General features: G+C 43.9%; 2 protein-coding genes across 4 annotated transcripts; one reads left to right on the forward strand and one right to left on the reverse strand.

Moving 5' to 3' along the window:
• Positions 1–221: 221 nt before the first annotated feature.
• nup62l (nucleoporin 62 like) lies at positions 222–3344 on the reverse strand. Of its 2 annotated transcripts, XM_028023043.1 has the most exons (3): positions 3248–3344; positions 1552–3144; positions 222–1192 (listed from the first exon to the last, which is right to left on the reverse strand). In XM_028023043.1, the coding sequence occupies exons 2-3, from the start codon at positions 3034–3036 to the stop codon at positions 1034–1036; spliced, it is 1644 nt and encodes a 547-aa protein (XP_027878844.1). In that variant the 5' UTR covers positions 3037–3144; positions 3248–3344; the 3' UTR covers positions 222–1033. The 2 variants fall into 2 exon arrangements, with proteins under 2 accessions (XP_027878844.1, XP_027878843.1); XM_028023042.1 differs by having other exon boundaries at positions 1552–3315.
• Positions 3345–4774: 1430 nt separating this feature from the next.
• Positions 4775–11183, forward strand: pdk1 (pyruvate dehydrogenase kinase, isozyme 1). 2 transcript variants are annotated; one of them, XM_028023045.1, is made up of 11 exons: positions 4775–5223; positions 5498–5639; positions 5747–5818; positions 5902–6086; positions 6812–6907; positions 7008–7085; positions 7172–7248; positions 7336–7434; positions 7554–7664; positions 9856–9969; positions 10066–11183. In XM_028023045.1, the coding sequence occupies exons 1-11, from the start codon at positions 4929–4931 to the stop codon at positions 10204–10206; spliced, it is 1410 nt and encodes a 469-aa protein (XP_027878846.1). In that variant the 5' UTR covers positions 4775–4928; the 3' UTR covers positions 10207–11183. The 2 variants fall into 2 exon arrangements, with proteins under 2 accessions (XP_027878846.1, XP_027878845.1); XM_028023044.1 differs by having other exon boundaries at positions 4776–5238.
• Positions 11184–12272: the final 1089 nt, after the last annotated feature.

Raw genomic sequence — 12272 nt, forward strand, 5'->3', positions numbered from 1 at the left:
CCTACAGGTCGCAGTTTATGTATTGCAGCAACCTCAGCGGTTCTTTGGTTGTTACCTAAGTAAATTCTATACTAATAGGATAAAAAAAAACCAAAGACAGATCAAAACTGGTTTGGAGTAATAAGCTAATATTAAAAATCAACCTTTTTTAATGAACAATTATGATTCTGCCAAGCACAACTGTCAATTATGCTACCAGATTTATGCTAGGGACTTGTTGGTGTTTAATCAAACTTTAATTGACAAGCCCCCCCAACAACCTCAGCTCATCTTAAACCCCCCAAAATGTTCAAAATGCAAACATACACAAAAAAAAATGGACTCAACTCCTTTTAGCTTTGAAAAGTTAAGAGCACAGATTTATCAGCCAACTTTTGGGGGGGGGGGATCAGCAGGTCCAATCTTGAACATGTGATCTTTTCATTACTTCGTTAGTCCATTTTTCATTGATATAGGAATCAACAAGCACCAATTGTGCATATTTCTCTTAGCTTAACAAATACAGATCAAAAAGATATGCTTTGATGCTCATCAGGGAAGAACTGCTCCATTTCCTCCTGGATTTGATGCTACAGCCAATACCAACAAATTCCAACATATTCCTATGTGGTAAGAATAAAAAATCTAAATCAGAACTTGTCAATCAGCTTAAAAACATATCATTACCAGCCAGGATGAATCAAATCAGTGCATTGCAATAGGAATGTAAATAAACCCTTTCACATTACACTTGTAATTTATGTTAAGCATACCAACTAGGAAGAATGTGCCAACAAGTGACAGCTTTCTGCAAAGGACACCTACTTTGAGAAATATCCATTTTATTTATCTACTAATTCAAAAGACATTAGAAACATTTTTCCTCAAATACAGAAGAAGTTGCATGTTTATAAAGCTTATGGAATCAAAAATATTCATATTTATGCAAACCAACAAAGCTCTAGAGGTAAACAGGAGTAATGTAGAGGCAAAGGAGAAATAGGGAATTCCCAAAAAGTAGCATTATGTCAATGCACATTCAGATCTATTTATTTCAGTCAAAGGTTAAGCGAAAGGTTTTCTCCTGCTCCTTGCGCTGCGTATCACACAGTTTGGACACTTCCTCCACCCTCCGCTGTAGCAGAACAGAGTTCTGGTCGATCCACTGCAGAGAATCCATGTGGGCATTGAGGATTTTACAAATCTGCTGAAGCTGCGGAGAACAAATAAGACAGAGAGGTTAATTAATCATCTTCAGAGCAGGTTTAATGATGACAGATTTTTCCACCCATACTAGCTTAGATTTTAATTCATTTTAGCCATGCTAATGAGCCTTAGCACTCATTACAGGTTCTGCTAGCTGCAGAGAGCAAGGGGGAGAAGGAATGAGCAGCACCACATGTACAGGTGATAGACAGCGCTAAGACCCACCTCCTGGCTCTGATTGGTTGTTTCTAGATATATACGTTGTTTTTTTTTAAAAGTCATATACTGCAACGTTAAAAACAACAAAAATAAATAATAAATTGATCTAATCCATTTATCGCCCAGTTCTAGGGTCTCTTATCTCACCGGATCGCTGGTGTCTGCCGGTCCGCTGGATGTGTTCAGGTGTTCAATGATCTCCTTCAGGTCCTGCGACATCCTCTTCAGCTGCGCGTCCACGTTCTCAGCCAGCTTGTACGTCCTCTCTCGCTCCTCGTCGGCGTTCTGCATGTAGATGGTGCCGCTCTGCTCCTTCACCGACTCCTCCAGCGGGCAGAGCAGGTCCTCCAGCTCCTTCTGCTGCGACAGGATGAAGTCCAGCTCCTGGTTGAGCCGCCGCTGGTCCAGCTTCACCTTCTCCAGCTCCTTGTGCAGGGACGTGATCTTCTCTCCGTTCTCCACCAGCATGCGGTCCCAGGCGTTCACCTGCGTCGCCTGCTGCAGGAAGTGTCTCTCCTGGTCCTCTAGCTCCAGGCTCCACTTGTTTATGAGGCTCTCCAGCTGGGCGTAGCTCATCACCGGAGGATTCGTTGTGGTGGCGGCGGTGGTAGTGGTGAGGGTTGCGGCTGTTGTGGCGGCTGTCATGGCTGTGCTGGACAGAGGTTTGACTCCCAGGCTGAAACCGACCGCGGTGCCAGTCGTGGCGGCTGGAGCTGTGATGGTGGTGGAGGCAGCAGCCGTGGTAGCGGCTGACCCCAGGGGCTTGAGGGTGAAGTTCAGTCCCCCGCCTGTAGCTGACGGTGTTGCGGTGCTCGCTATTGATGCCGGAGCTGTCCCCAGCAAGAACCCTGTGGTTGCTGCAGGGGCTGCTGTCGCCGTGGTGAGGGGTGAAGCAAACAGAGATGGACCTGAAGGAGCCGCAGAGGCAGCCTGGGTGTAGGCAGGCGGAGCCGGGGTTGACGATGGTTTCACCCCAAAGCTGAATCCTCCACCTCCGCTCTGGATTGTCGCAGCTGCGGAGGTGGAGGGGGCAGTGGTGCCGAAGCTGAACCCTCCTCCACCTCCTGCTCCTGTTGGTGCTGGTGCAGCTGGAGCAGGAGATGCTGAAGCTGTGGTCACCAGGACTTTGGACCCCCCGAAGCTGAAGCCTCCAAACGGAACACCGCCTGCTGCTGCTGTTGTAGCTGCAGGTGCAGCTGCTGATGCAGCTGGAGCCTGAGCGGCACCTCCGAAGGTGAAGCCTCCACCTGCAGGAGCTGCAGCGGTGGTCTGAGAGGACAACCCCCCGCCCAGAGTGAACCCAGTCCCCGTGGAGGGAGCCAACATGGAGCCTAGAGTGAGCCCGGGGGCCGCCGCTGTGGTTTGAGGGGCCGTGCCCAGGCCAAACGTGGTGGTGGGGGTCCCAAAAGAGAAACTCGTACCGGGTGCGGAGCTCTTCGCTGGGTTGCCGAAGCTGAAGGAGCCGGTGGGGTTGGGGTTGGTCTGACCGGTGGGAGCCCCGAAGCTGAAGCCGCCTCCGGTGGCTGCAGGAGCGGAGTTTGTTAAAGAGAAACCTGCGGCGGGAGCACCAGCGGTGGTCTTCTGGGCTGGGAAGAAGCCTGAAGGCTGACCGAAGTTGAATCCACCACTCATGGTTTCACTCTCTGGACAAAATGGTTACTTCCTCGGTGAATCTCCGCGGCTTTTGGCGGGTCGGGATCGGGAGTTGTTTTAAGTTACCCCGCCGAGGAAACTCTGCGTCTGTTAGCAAGATTTTTCAGGACAAGGTGGTAAATAAACTCATTCTCGGGTGCTTTAAAATAGTTTCCACATAATTAACAACAACTAAAAGCTAAAAACATACCCTTCTTCAAAACGTGGCCCTGCAAACCGACATTTCTGACGCTATCTGGAGGAAATGACGGCAGTTAGGAGATCACATCCTGTTGTTTGCCGGAAGGAGATCCCGCCCCTTTCAACTCGATTGACACATCTTCTATCCAATCATAGCTTAGAAAATTTTGGAGCTGAAATTTGATTGGTTCTACTCGCAGCCTTGCAAACAAACTAGGGAGATATAAAACAGTTTTGACAGTTTCAAAGAATGATTAAAGTAAAGAGTGTGATCCTCCGTCGCCAGGGCTGTGAGTATGAAAGGATACAAAACAGAGATGGATGGATGGATGGATAGATATGACGTTAAAAAAACAAACATTTGACGGAGTTCGGCTACATTGAGGCTCACTGCAGGCAAAAAAAAAGGGACCTCCGGAGGGGCCAAATAGCAGGTATAGCAGCGCACTCCAGCTAACGTTCTGGGCGAGAGGCGGAGTTCACCCTGGACAGGTCGCCTGTCTGTCGCAGGGCAACACAGAGACAGACAGGACAAACAACCATGCACACACACACTCACACCTAGGGAGAATTTAGAGAGACCAATTGACCTGACAGTCATGTTTTTGGACTGTGTGAGGAAGCCAGAGTACCCGGAGAACATTCCCCGGGCCGGGAATCGAACCCAGGACCTTCTTGCTGCAAGGCAACAGTGATACCAACTAGCTAGCGTGTAGCGGCGGTCCAACAGCGGGGGCAGAACCAGCGTCTTACACCGCTAGCTCGTTGACTTAAATTATTTTTCGGGTTATTTGTTTAGCTTTCTCACCGTGATGCTCTTCCGGGTGAGTGTTTGTAGTAGATAGACACCAGCAACCCTCCCGACCCCACTAGGAACAAGGGTGTTAGAAAATGGATGGATGGAAATCTAAATTAGGTGAATTTATTGCCAGATCATTTTCCCATTTTGCCAGATCCCGTAGCAGTATTTATACTTAAAGCGAAAAATTAACAGCCAATCCAGGTGATCGGCAACATCGGCCTCATGGGCGATCGGTATCGGAATCGGCAGCAAAAAACCTGATCGGAGCATCCCTAATAGATAGACAGATGTGAAAACTTTTCATAATTTTGTTTTGTTTTCGCTTTGAACCGCAGATGGAAATAACATTGGAACAACAAAGCTTGTGCACAGACAAGAACTCAGACTTGATGTGTGTTTCGTTTCTGTCTCATGATTACAGTATGTTTGTTACTAAGGTTGGGTGGAGCACACAAAGGTAAAATATATATAAAAATAAGTCTACAGAGTAAGGACAAATTTACAACATAAAATAAATAATACTTTCTACTGATTAAAAATAACCTCAACATTCAGGAAAAAATATTCAGGTGAGTAGGAATAAAAACAACATTCAAACAAGTAAAAAAAACTGTACAAGCAGTTTAATAGTTAAATATCTATAAAAGTATAAGGATTAGAATACTTTTAGATTTTTTTTAAAATATCAATTGTTCTACACTCCAGTCCTGTAGATGGCGCTACTTTACGCCGGTTTCCAATCACAGAAATGACGCAACACGAAGACGCGAAGGGAGGTAATTCTCTTGGCTTTGTAATGGCTCTCTGGATTAGCTTGTTGACTTATCTGCCTGCACGGATTTAGCCGCGACCACCTGAATTAAAGGACGATGCCGAAACACAGCAGTGTATGTGGGACTGTGGACACAGAAGCAAACTTAAACAGTCACGTACGCCACGGATAATTAAAACATCTGAACACCTGCGATTTCCCGCGTGTGTAAACAATCCTCCAAACGGCGAGGCAGTAACAAGACGTGTTCGCCGTGGACGCCGCTCTTCTTCTCGACTCCAGCAGGTTCGGGAAGGTGTCATCATGAGGCTTTTGAGGTTTCTGAGGAGCAGCGTGTCCATTGGGAAGGACGTTGACTTTTACTCCAGGTTTTCTCCTTCCCCGCTGTCAATGAAGCAGTTTTTGGACTTCGGTAAGAGCTGCACAGGTTGGTGGAACCAAACGAAACGGTATTGTAAAGCCACATAGCATGTTGAATTCAAAGTGAAGTGAATACATGCCAGAAAGGTTAACGTACTGTATTCAGAATTTATATGATAAAGTTGAAGGAGAGTGATGCAGTACTTTTGCATTTTTCTGTCCTATCCAACAATAAATACAATTTCTGAATAGTATGTTCTAAATAATAATATGGTCTAAGTGAGGGAAGTTACACACCCACAGAAATCTCTCGATTTCTCTCACAGGCTCAGAAAATGCGTGTGAGAAAACCTCCTTCGCCTTCCTCAGGCATGAGCTGCCTGTGAGGCTGGCCAACATCATGAAGGAGATCAACTTGTTGCCAGACAACCTGCTGAAGACTCCATCAGTGGGGCTGGTCCAGAGCTGGTAGGCAGGTTTTGCTTTATTTTTTTAAATAAAATTAAAAAAAAAAAATCTTTTTCATTCACATTTACTCCCAAACCAGCAGAGAAACGCTTCATTTTCTTTCCCAGGTACATGCAGAGCTTTCAGGATATTTTGGAGTTCAAAGATAAAAACGCAGACGATGAGAAAGTCACATATGCGTGAGTTTCTCTGTGCTTCATTCATGCAAATAGCTTCTCTGTCCTTGCAGTTTAGATTCGTTAATCGTTTTCTCTCTGCTTAGTTTCACAGACGCTGTGATAAAAATCAGAAATCGCCACAATGATGTCATTCCCACCATGGCTCAGGGGGTGGTGGAGTACAAGGAGACGTACGGCACAGACCCGGTGGTCAGCCAGAACGTCCAGTATTTTCTGGATCGCTTCTACATGAGCAGGATATCCATCAGGATGCTGCTCAACCAGCACAGTGAGATGTTCTCTTTATTCAAATATTTAGCTGTTATCAGCGGTCAAAGCTAAAACGTTTCAAGAGTTTTTCAGAAAACTTCCTGCAGCCATTTTTGAAATTTCCCCCTCTCCAAGCCATGAACAAAATCATAATAAACACTCCACACCCACTCCTCCATGTTCAATAACAAACCTGATGCTGCATGTGGCTTATCTGCCTCTACAAGTAAAAACATAACTCACTCAAGCCTGTGTTGAAGAGATACAAAAGTGTAGTGCAGTGTTTTCTCAGCTTGTAAACATAGATAAATAATTTTTTTGCACATGGGTTGGTTTGAAAGCCCTCTAACTAAATATTTTACTCCAACAGAGTTCAAGTCTGTAGTTGCTGTAATTACTATTCTCACATAGGATTCTGCCATCTAACCTGCCTATAACACAGAATAGTTGTAGTTCAGGTCATTCATGTAATGCATAAACATTTTAAATGTCAGATACAGTTAAACATGTAAAAAAAAAAATGTTATGAACTGTTGTGAATTATTTAGAAATTTTTAGATTTATATAATTTACTCTACCACATATATGAACATGTTTAGGAAAAAGTTGATGTTTATGTCTAGTATCGAACAGGAAGTGTTTTTATTTTTTTGACTCCAGTGTTTTTATATCGTCGTAGTGAACTCCTGCTACCCGTTTAATGCGTAGAGTTATTCGCTCTCACTGTCGGCCTGTTGTTTGCAGCTCTCCTGTTTGGTGGGAAGGTCAAGGTGAATCCTGCACACCCCAACCAGATCGGCAGCATCGACCCGCACTGTGGTGTCAGTGAGGTTATCAGAGGTACCTGTTGTTGACATTATTATTAGTAGTATTTTTTTTTTTAAGATTCAGTTCTAAAAAAACAAAGCAAAAAAAACAAAAAACCTCCACTTTCTTGCAGATGCCTTTGAAAATGCTAGAAACCTTTGTGACCGTTACTACATGAACTCTCCTGAGCTCATTCTGGAGGAATTTAACGGTAATTTATTCAGAAAGCAGTTATGTTTCTCCTATTTAACAGTGGAGGGGCTTCAGCTGATCCAGTTTTCTTGTTTTTCCCGTCAGCCAAAGAAGAGGGGAAACCCGTCACTGTTGTCTATGTTCCGTCTCATTTGTACCACATGGTGTTTGAGCTTTTTAAGGTGAGCCGTTCTTTGCTCTTGTTCTTGTTTCTCAGTTTCGAAACCTTGGTGTACCATTGTCAAAGCTTTCTGTCATGCTTGCTGCAGAACGCCATGCGGGCCACCATGGAGTTACACGGCGACGCGATGGAGTATCCTCCCGTTCATGCGCAGGTTGCACTGGGCTCTGAGGATCTCACCGTCAAGGTAAAATGGAAACTCTCGTTGTTTTTTCCACTGAACTCCAGTCCGGTTTAATCTTTACAAGCAAAGCTTCAAGCTTAGGTTTGCACATTCGTTGGACTAATCTGTGTGTTTTTGATCAGGTGAGCGACCGTGGAGGTGGCGTGCCTCTGCGTAAGATCGACAGGCTGTTCACCTACACGTACTCCACAGCCCCGCGGCCCAGCATCGACGACTCCCGAGCCGCTCCTCTGGTCAGTGAGAACAGTGAAAAAGCACCTCTCTTCTTGCTCAATGTCTTTTTTAGAAATTTGATTTGCACCACATTGGGCCAGATAAATTTAAGATATAAGCAGAAAGTTTACCCCAAACAAAAAGGGGGCAAAAATAATTCACCTCCAAAATTCATCTACCTCCTTATGGATGATTTTTAGATAAATCATCCATCAGTATAAGGAGAAAATCATGGTAGTGTCACCATGTTGTTTGTGCTATTTGTTTTGCATAGAGTAAATAAAGGAATTAAAATATTCCATCCATCCATCCATCCATCTTCTTCCACTTATCCGAGGTCGGGTCGCGGGGGTAGCAGCTTCAGAAGGGAGGCCCAGACTTCCCTCTCCCCAGCCACTTCTTCTAGCTCCTCCGGGGGAATCCCGAGGCGTTCCCAGGCCAGCCGAGAGACATAGTCCCTCCAGCGTGTCCTGGGTCTTCCCCGCGGCCTCCTCCCGGTGGGACGTGCCCGGAACACCTCACCAGGGAGGCGTCCAGGAGGCATCCTGACCAGATGCCCAAGCCACCTCAACTGGCTCCTCTCGATGTGAAGGAGCAGCGGCTCTACTCTGAGTCCCTCCCGGATGACTGAGCTTCTCACCCTATCTCTAAGGGAGAGCCCAGCCACCCTACGGAGAAAACCCATTTCGGCCGCTTGTATCCGCGATCTCGTTCTTTCGGTCATGACCCAAAGCTCATGACCATAGATGAGGGTGGGAACGTAGATCGACCGGTAAATCGAGAGCTTCGCTTTTTGGCTCAGCTCTCTCTTCACCACGACGGACCGGTACAGCGCCCGCTTGACAGCAGACGCTGCGCCAATCCGCCTGTCGATCTCCCGCTCCCTTCTTCCCCCATTCGTGAACAAGATCCCGAGATACTTAAACTCCTCCACTTGGGGCAGGACACCCCCCCTGACCCGGAGAAGGCACTCTACCCTTTTCCGGCTCAAGACCATGGCCTCGGATTTGGAGGCACTGATCCCCATCCCGGCCGCTTCACACTCGGCTGCGAACCGCTCCAGCGAGAGCTGCAGATCACGATCTGATGAAGCCAAAAGGACCACATCGTCTGCAAAAAGTAGAGATGAGATCCTAAGGCCACCAAATCGGATCCTCTCAACACCTTGGCTGCGCCTTTTAAAAATAATTAAAATATTATCGGATTTAAAAGTCGGGCCTTCCGAATAAGCCATGCTTTTTCAGGGTTTTTTTAATGTTCTCACCATGCACTTTAGGCTTGACACGGAGTACCCAGACGTTTTATGATGAGCATCATATAATCGGACCGAGTTTTGCTGCTAAAAATAGTTTTCGGCACAAATGGCTTTTTATTGAACAGTAAGTTGACTGAAAATAGGGTGAAGAGAGAAGTGGAAGGCATGTAGCAAATAACCAGAGTCTGGAAATCAAACCCAGACAACTGCAGCCTCTACATGTGGTGCACTTGCTCTAACTGAGCCACACGGTTGTGTTTTAACACTTTGGAAAATCTCTCGCTGTTGGAGATCAAAACAGATTTGAAATAGACTTGAAACCCTCTATGGAGCTAAAGTGGGCTCACAATTTTTGTTTTGTTAACAAATAAAATTGAAACAAGGGTGAAAAAAAAAAAATTGTTTCCATATTGTTTTTTAGTTTCAAATCTTTCATTTTTTTTGTTTTAGATTATTTTTTTTCAGTTTCTAAAATGGTTTTGGAAATATACTTATTTAGCTCCAATAACTTCCCAGATTTATGAGAAGAAACAAATTCCTCTCCATGATCGTTGCTGATGTCTTTCTATATTGGCATTGTGTTAACAAACGCACACACACATGCATGTGGTCTCACTTGCTCATTATTATATATATAGGGCTTTTAATTATCACCTCCTGGTTGCTGTTTTCATTCCTGCCTAAATTATTGTGAACAAGTTTTATTTTTTAAGGTATAGTCTGTTCTGTACTCTATCATAGGTGAATTTATGCTGCTGGTCTCTGTTGATAAAGCATATTGTCAGTGGGCTATTGTTAACAAGTGGGTCAACTCTATTTTCACTGTTCTGGAGAGATTTATTGATTCTGTTGCTCAGTCAGCATAGAAACCACCCATGTGAGGTTAAAGAAAACAGCTCCTTAATTGAGAAATATTGGGAAAAAACCCCAAAAATTACATTCAAGCTTTTCCACAGGCTGGCTACGGCTACGGCCTGCCCATCTCTCGCCTGTACGCTCGCTACTTTCAGGGAGACCTGAAGCTCTACTCTCTGGAGGGATATGGGACCGACGCAGTAATCTACATACGGGTAACCCGAATTTCGGCGCAAGAATTTAAAGGCTTCTTCAGCTGAACGAGAGGAAGAAAAATAAAATAGCAGAATTTCCTCTTGGTCTTGTTCTAGGCGCTGTCCACGGAGTCAATCGAGAGGCTCCCGGTGTACAACAAGTCGGCCTGGAAGCACTACAAGACGATGCACGAGGCCGACGACTGGTGCGTCCCCAGCAAGGAGCCCAAAGACCTGACCACGTTTCGCAGTTTCTGAGCCCAAAGAGTGAATTTGTTTGCAGCAGTGTGTTTAAAAAAAAAAAAAAAGCTTCCTGTTGATGACTGGTGGTGATTTGTTCAAAGAAAGAAGAAAAAAGTATAACGGGAGGAAAATTTTGTGCCATATATTTTACTAGTTTTGTATGGGAGGCTCCAGATGTGGTGATTAGGACCTGGTTTCCTGTGAAAGCACAACCAGCTCTGGATTCATTTCCAAGCTCTCACTCCTGTCATCTGAATAATGAATTGGTGTCATATTGTATTTTTTTTTTAAGTATAGCTGTTGCATTGAGAATAAGAGCATAATTTTGCTGCAGTTCGGTAGAATTTCTTTTCGCTTTAAAAAGGTGTCAGTAGTTTCAGTTTGTAGCTGTGCTTATTGAAATGTGGTGATATTTTGCCTTAAGAGGAACAAATAGGAGGCATTGATGTAAATTAGCTGCTCTTTGGGTTGTTGAACAATTTTGTTTGACTTTCAGATATTTTTTTCTTGAGGATGGTGAGAAACTTTAAAGCAAACCTGCACCTTTTTTTCTTTGTTTTGATGAAAATATTCAACAGGACTCTGTTACAACTGTCATAAAAATATTTACATTAGACATTTTATTGTAATATTTTGGATTTTCTGTTTCAACCGAGATTCAGCGCCTTTCAAATGAGATTGTATGAGGATCGTGTCATCTATAAGCTAATATGCTGCAGTATAGAGAGCTGTTTGTGTTTGCTGTAGTTCACTGTTGACATGTTGCACTAGAAGCACTTATCTGTAAGATTTAACAGAATATTTTGTATTAAAAGCTCTATGCAAGCAGAGTAGAGGGAGGGAGGTGATGGTTCGGTCTTCAGATGTTTGTTCAACTGTGCAGCAACTCTCCACGTTGCCGGACTGTTGAGGACATTCAGTGTCTGCGTTTCTCAGAATATGGTATATGCTGCTCTGTTGGGACAAAGGCTTGAATAAATTATTTAAAATGACTGTTTGTTAAAAGTCTGTCTAGTTGTAAAGTTAACACTCACTACAGCAAAAATGAGCACAAAACTACATTTATTTCACTAAATTTAAAAGCACATTGTTGGTGCCATGTTAGCAGCTGAACTGCTAAACTGGTATCTTTGGGATTCTGGAAAAAATGGAACTAAAAGCCATATTTTGAACATAAGACACTGTTTCAGACTAGGGAAGGTTGAACATTTGGCAGAAAACTGAATTGGAAATTCTTAAAGAAGCTAAAGAGGGAGGTTTAAGAAAACAAACACTTTTAAAGTTTTCGTCACAGAAATGAGAAAGATTTAACCTATTTAATAATAAAACCCTGACTACAAATTTTATTTGAAGTAACTTGGAAAGGTTGAAACGTATGTGGAAGATTGTGAGATTTATTTTTCAATTAACAATTTGATCACATCACTGGTGTTAGTGCTCTTCATACCATGAATTTACAATAATCTATCCTGAGCAATATAACTTATCTGAAAGAGTTTGATTTGAATTATTGTTTTGAGCATATCACGTACATGAAACTTACTCTAAGTCTCTTTGTTTTGTTTATTTTAAAGCCCTGCTCTGTTGTATTAAGAATTCTCTTATTTTGAAAAGAATCCCTTAAATTTAAGTCACTGCTCATGTTGTCATGGTGATTCCCGTCTTTTCTGAGCAATAATTTTGTCCCTTCATGCCACCTGTTTATTTTTAAGCAATTCTGAGGCACAGTTGCAAAACCTCAAACAGCTGCTGCGCAAGTTACTCGAGAGTCTGTTTCTAGGTAACCAAGGAGTTACCTTGGTTGCCACCCGCCATCAGAGGTTGACCGACTAAGCCTTTCCTCTGCCTACATCCCCCAGAATTCTGTTCTGGATTGGAGTGAACTTTTGAGATATCTATGTGGCTATTGATTTATTGCCCAGCCCTACAAAAGATGTGACCACATTTCTTAATCTGTCACTATTTGTTTCCATGAGATTTATAGGTATAGTTTATATCTCCATGGTAACTCAAAACCATACGCCACCTGAAGAGGACACGTGTTGCTTTAACTGGGGGTAGCTAACGTTTGTAGTACACTA

Source organism: Xiphophorus couchianus, chromosome 7, assembly GCF_001444195.1.
Source record: "Xiphophorus couchianus chromosome 7, X_couchianus-1.0, whole genome shotgun sequence".
Lineage (NCBI taxonomy): Eukaryota > Metazoa > Chordata > Actinopteri > Cyprinodontiformes > Poeciliidae > Xiphophorus > Xiphophorus couchianus.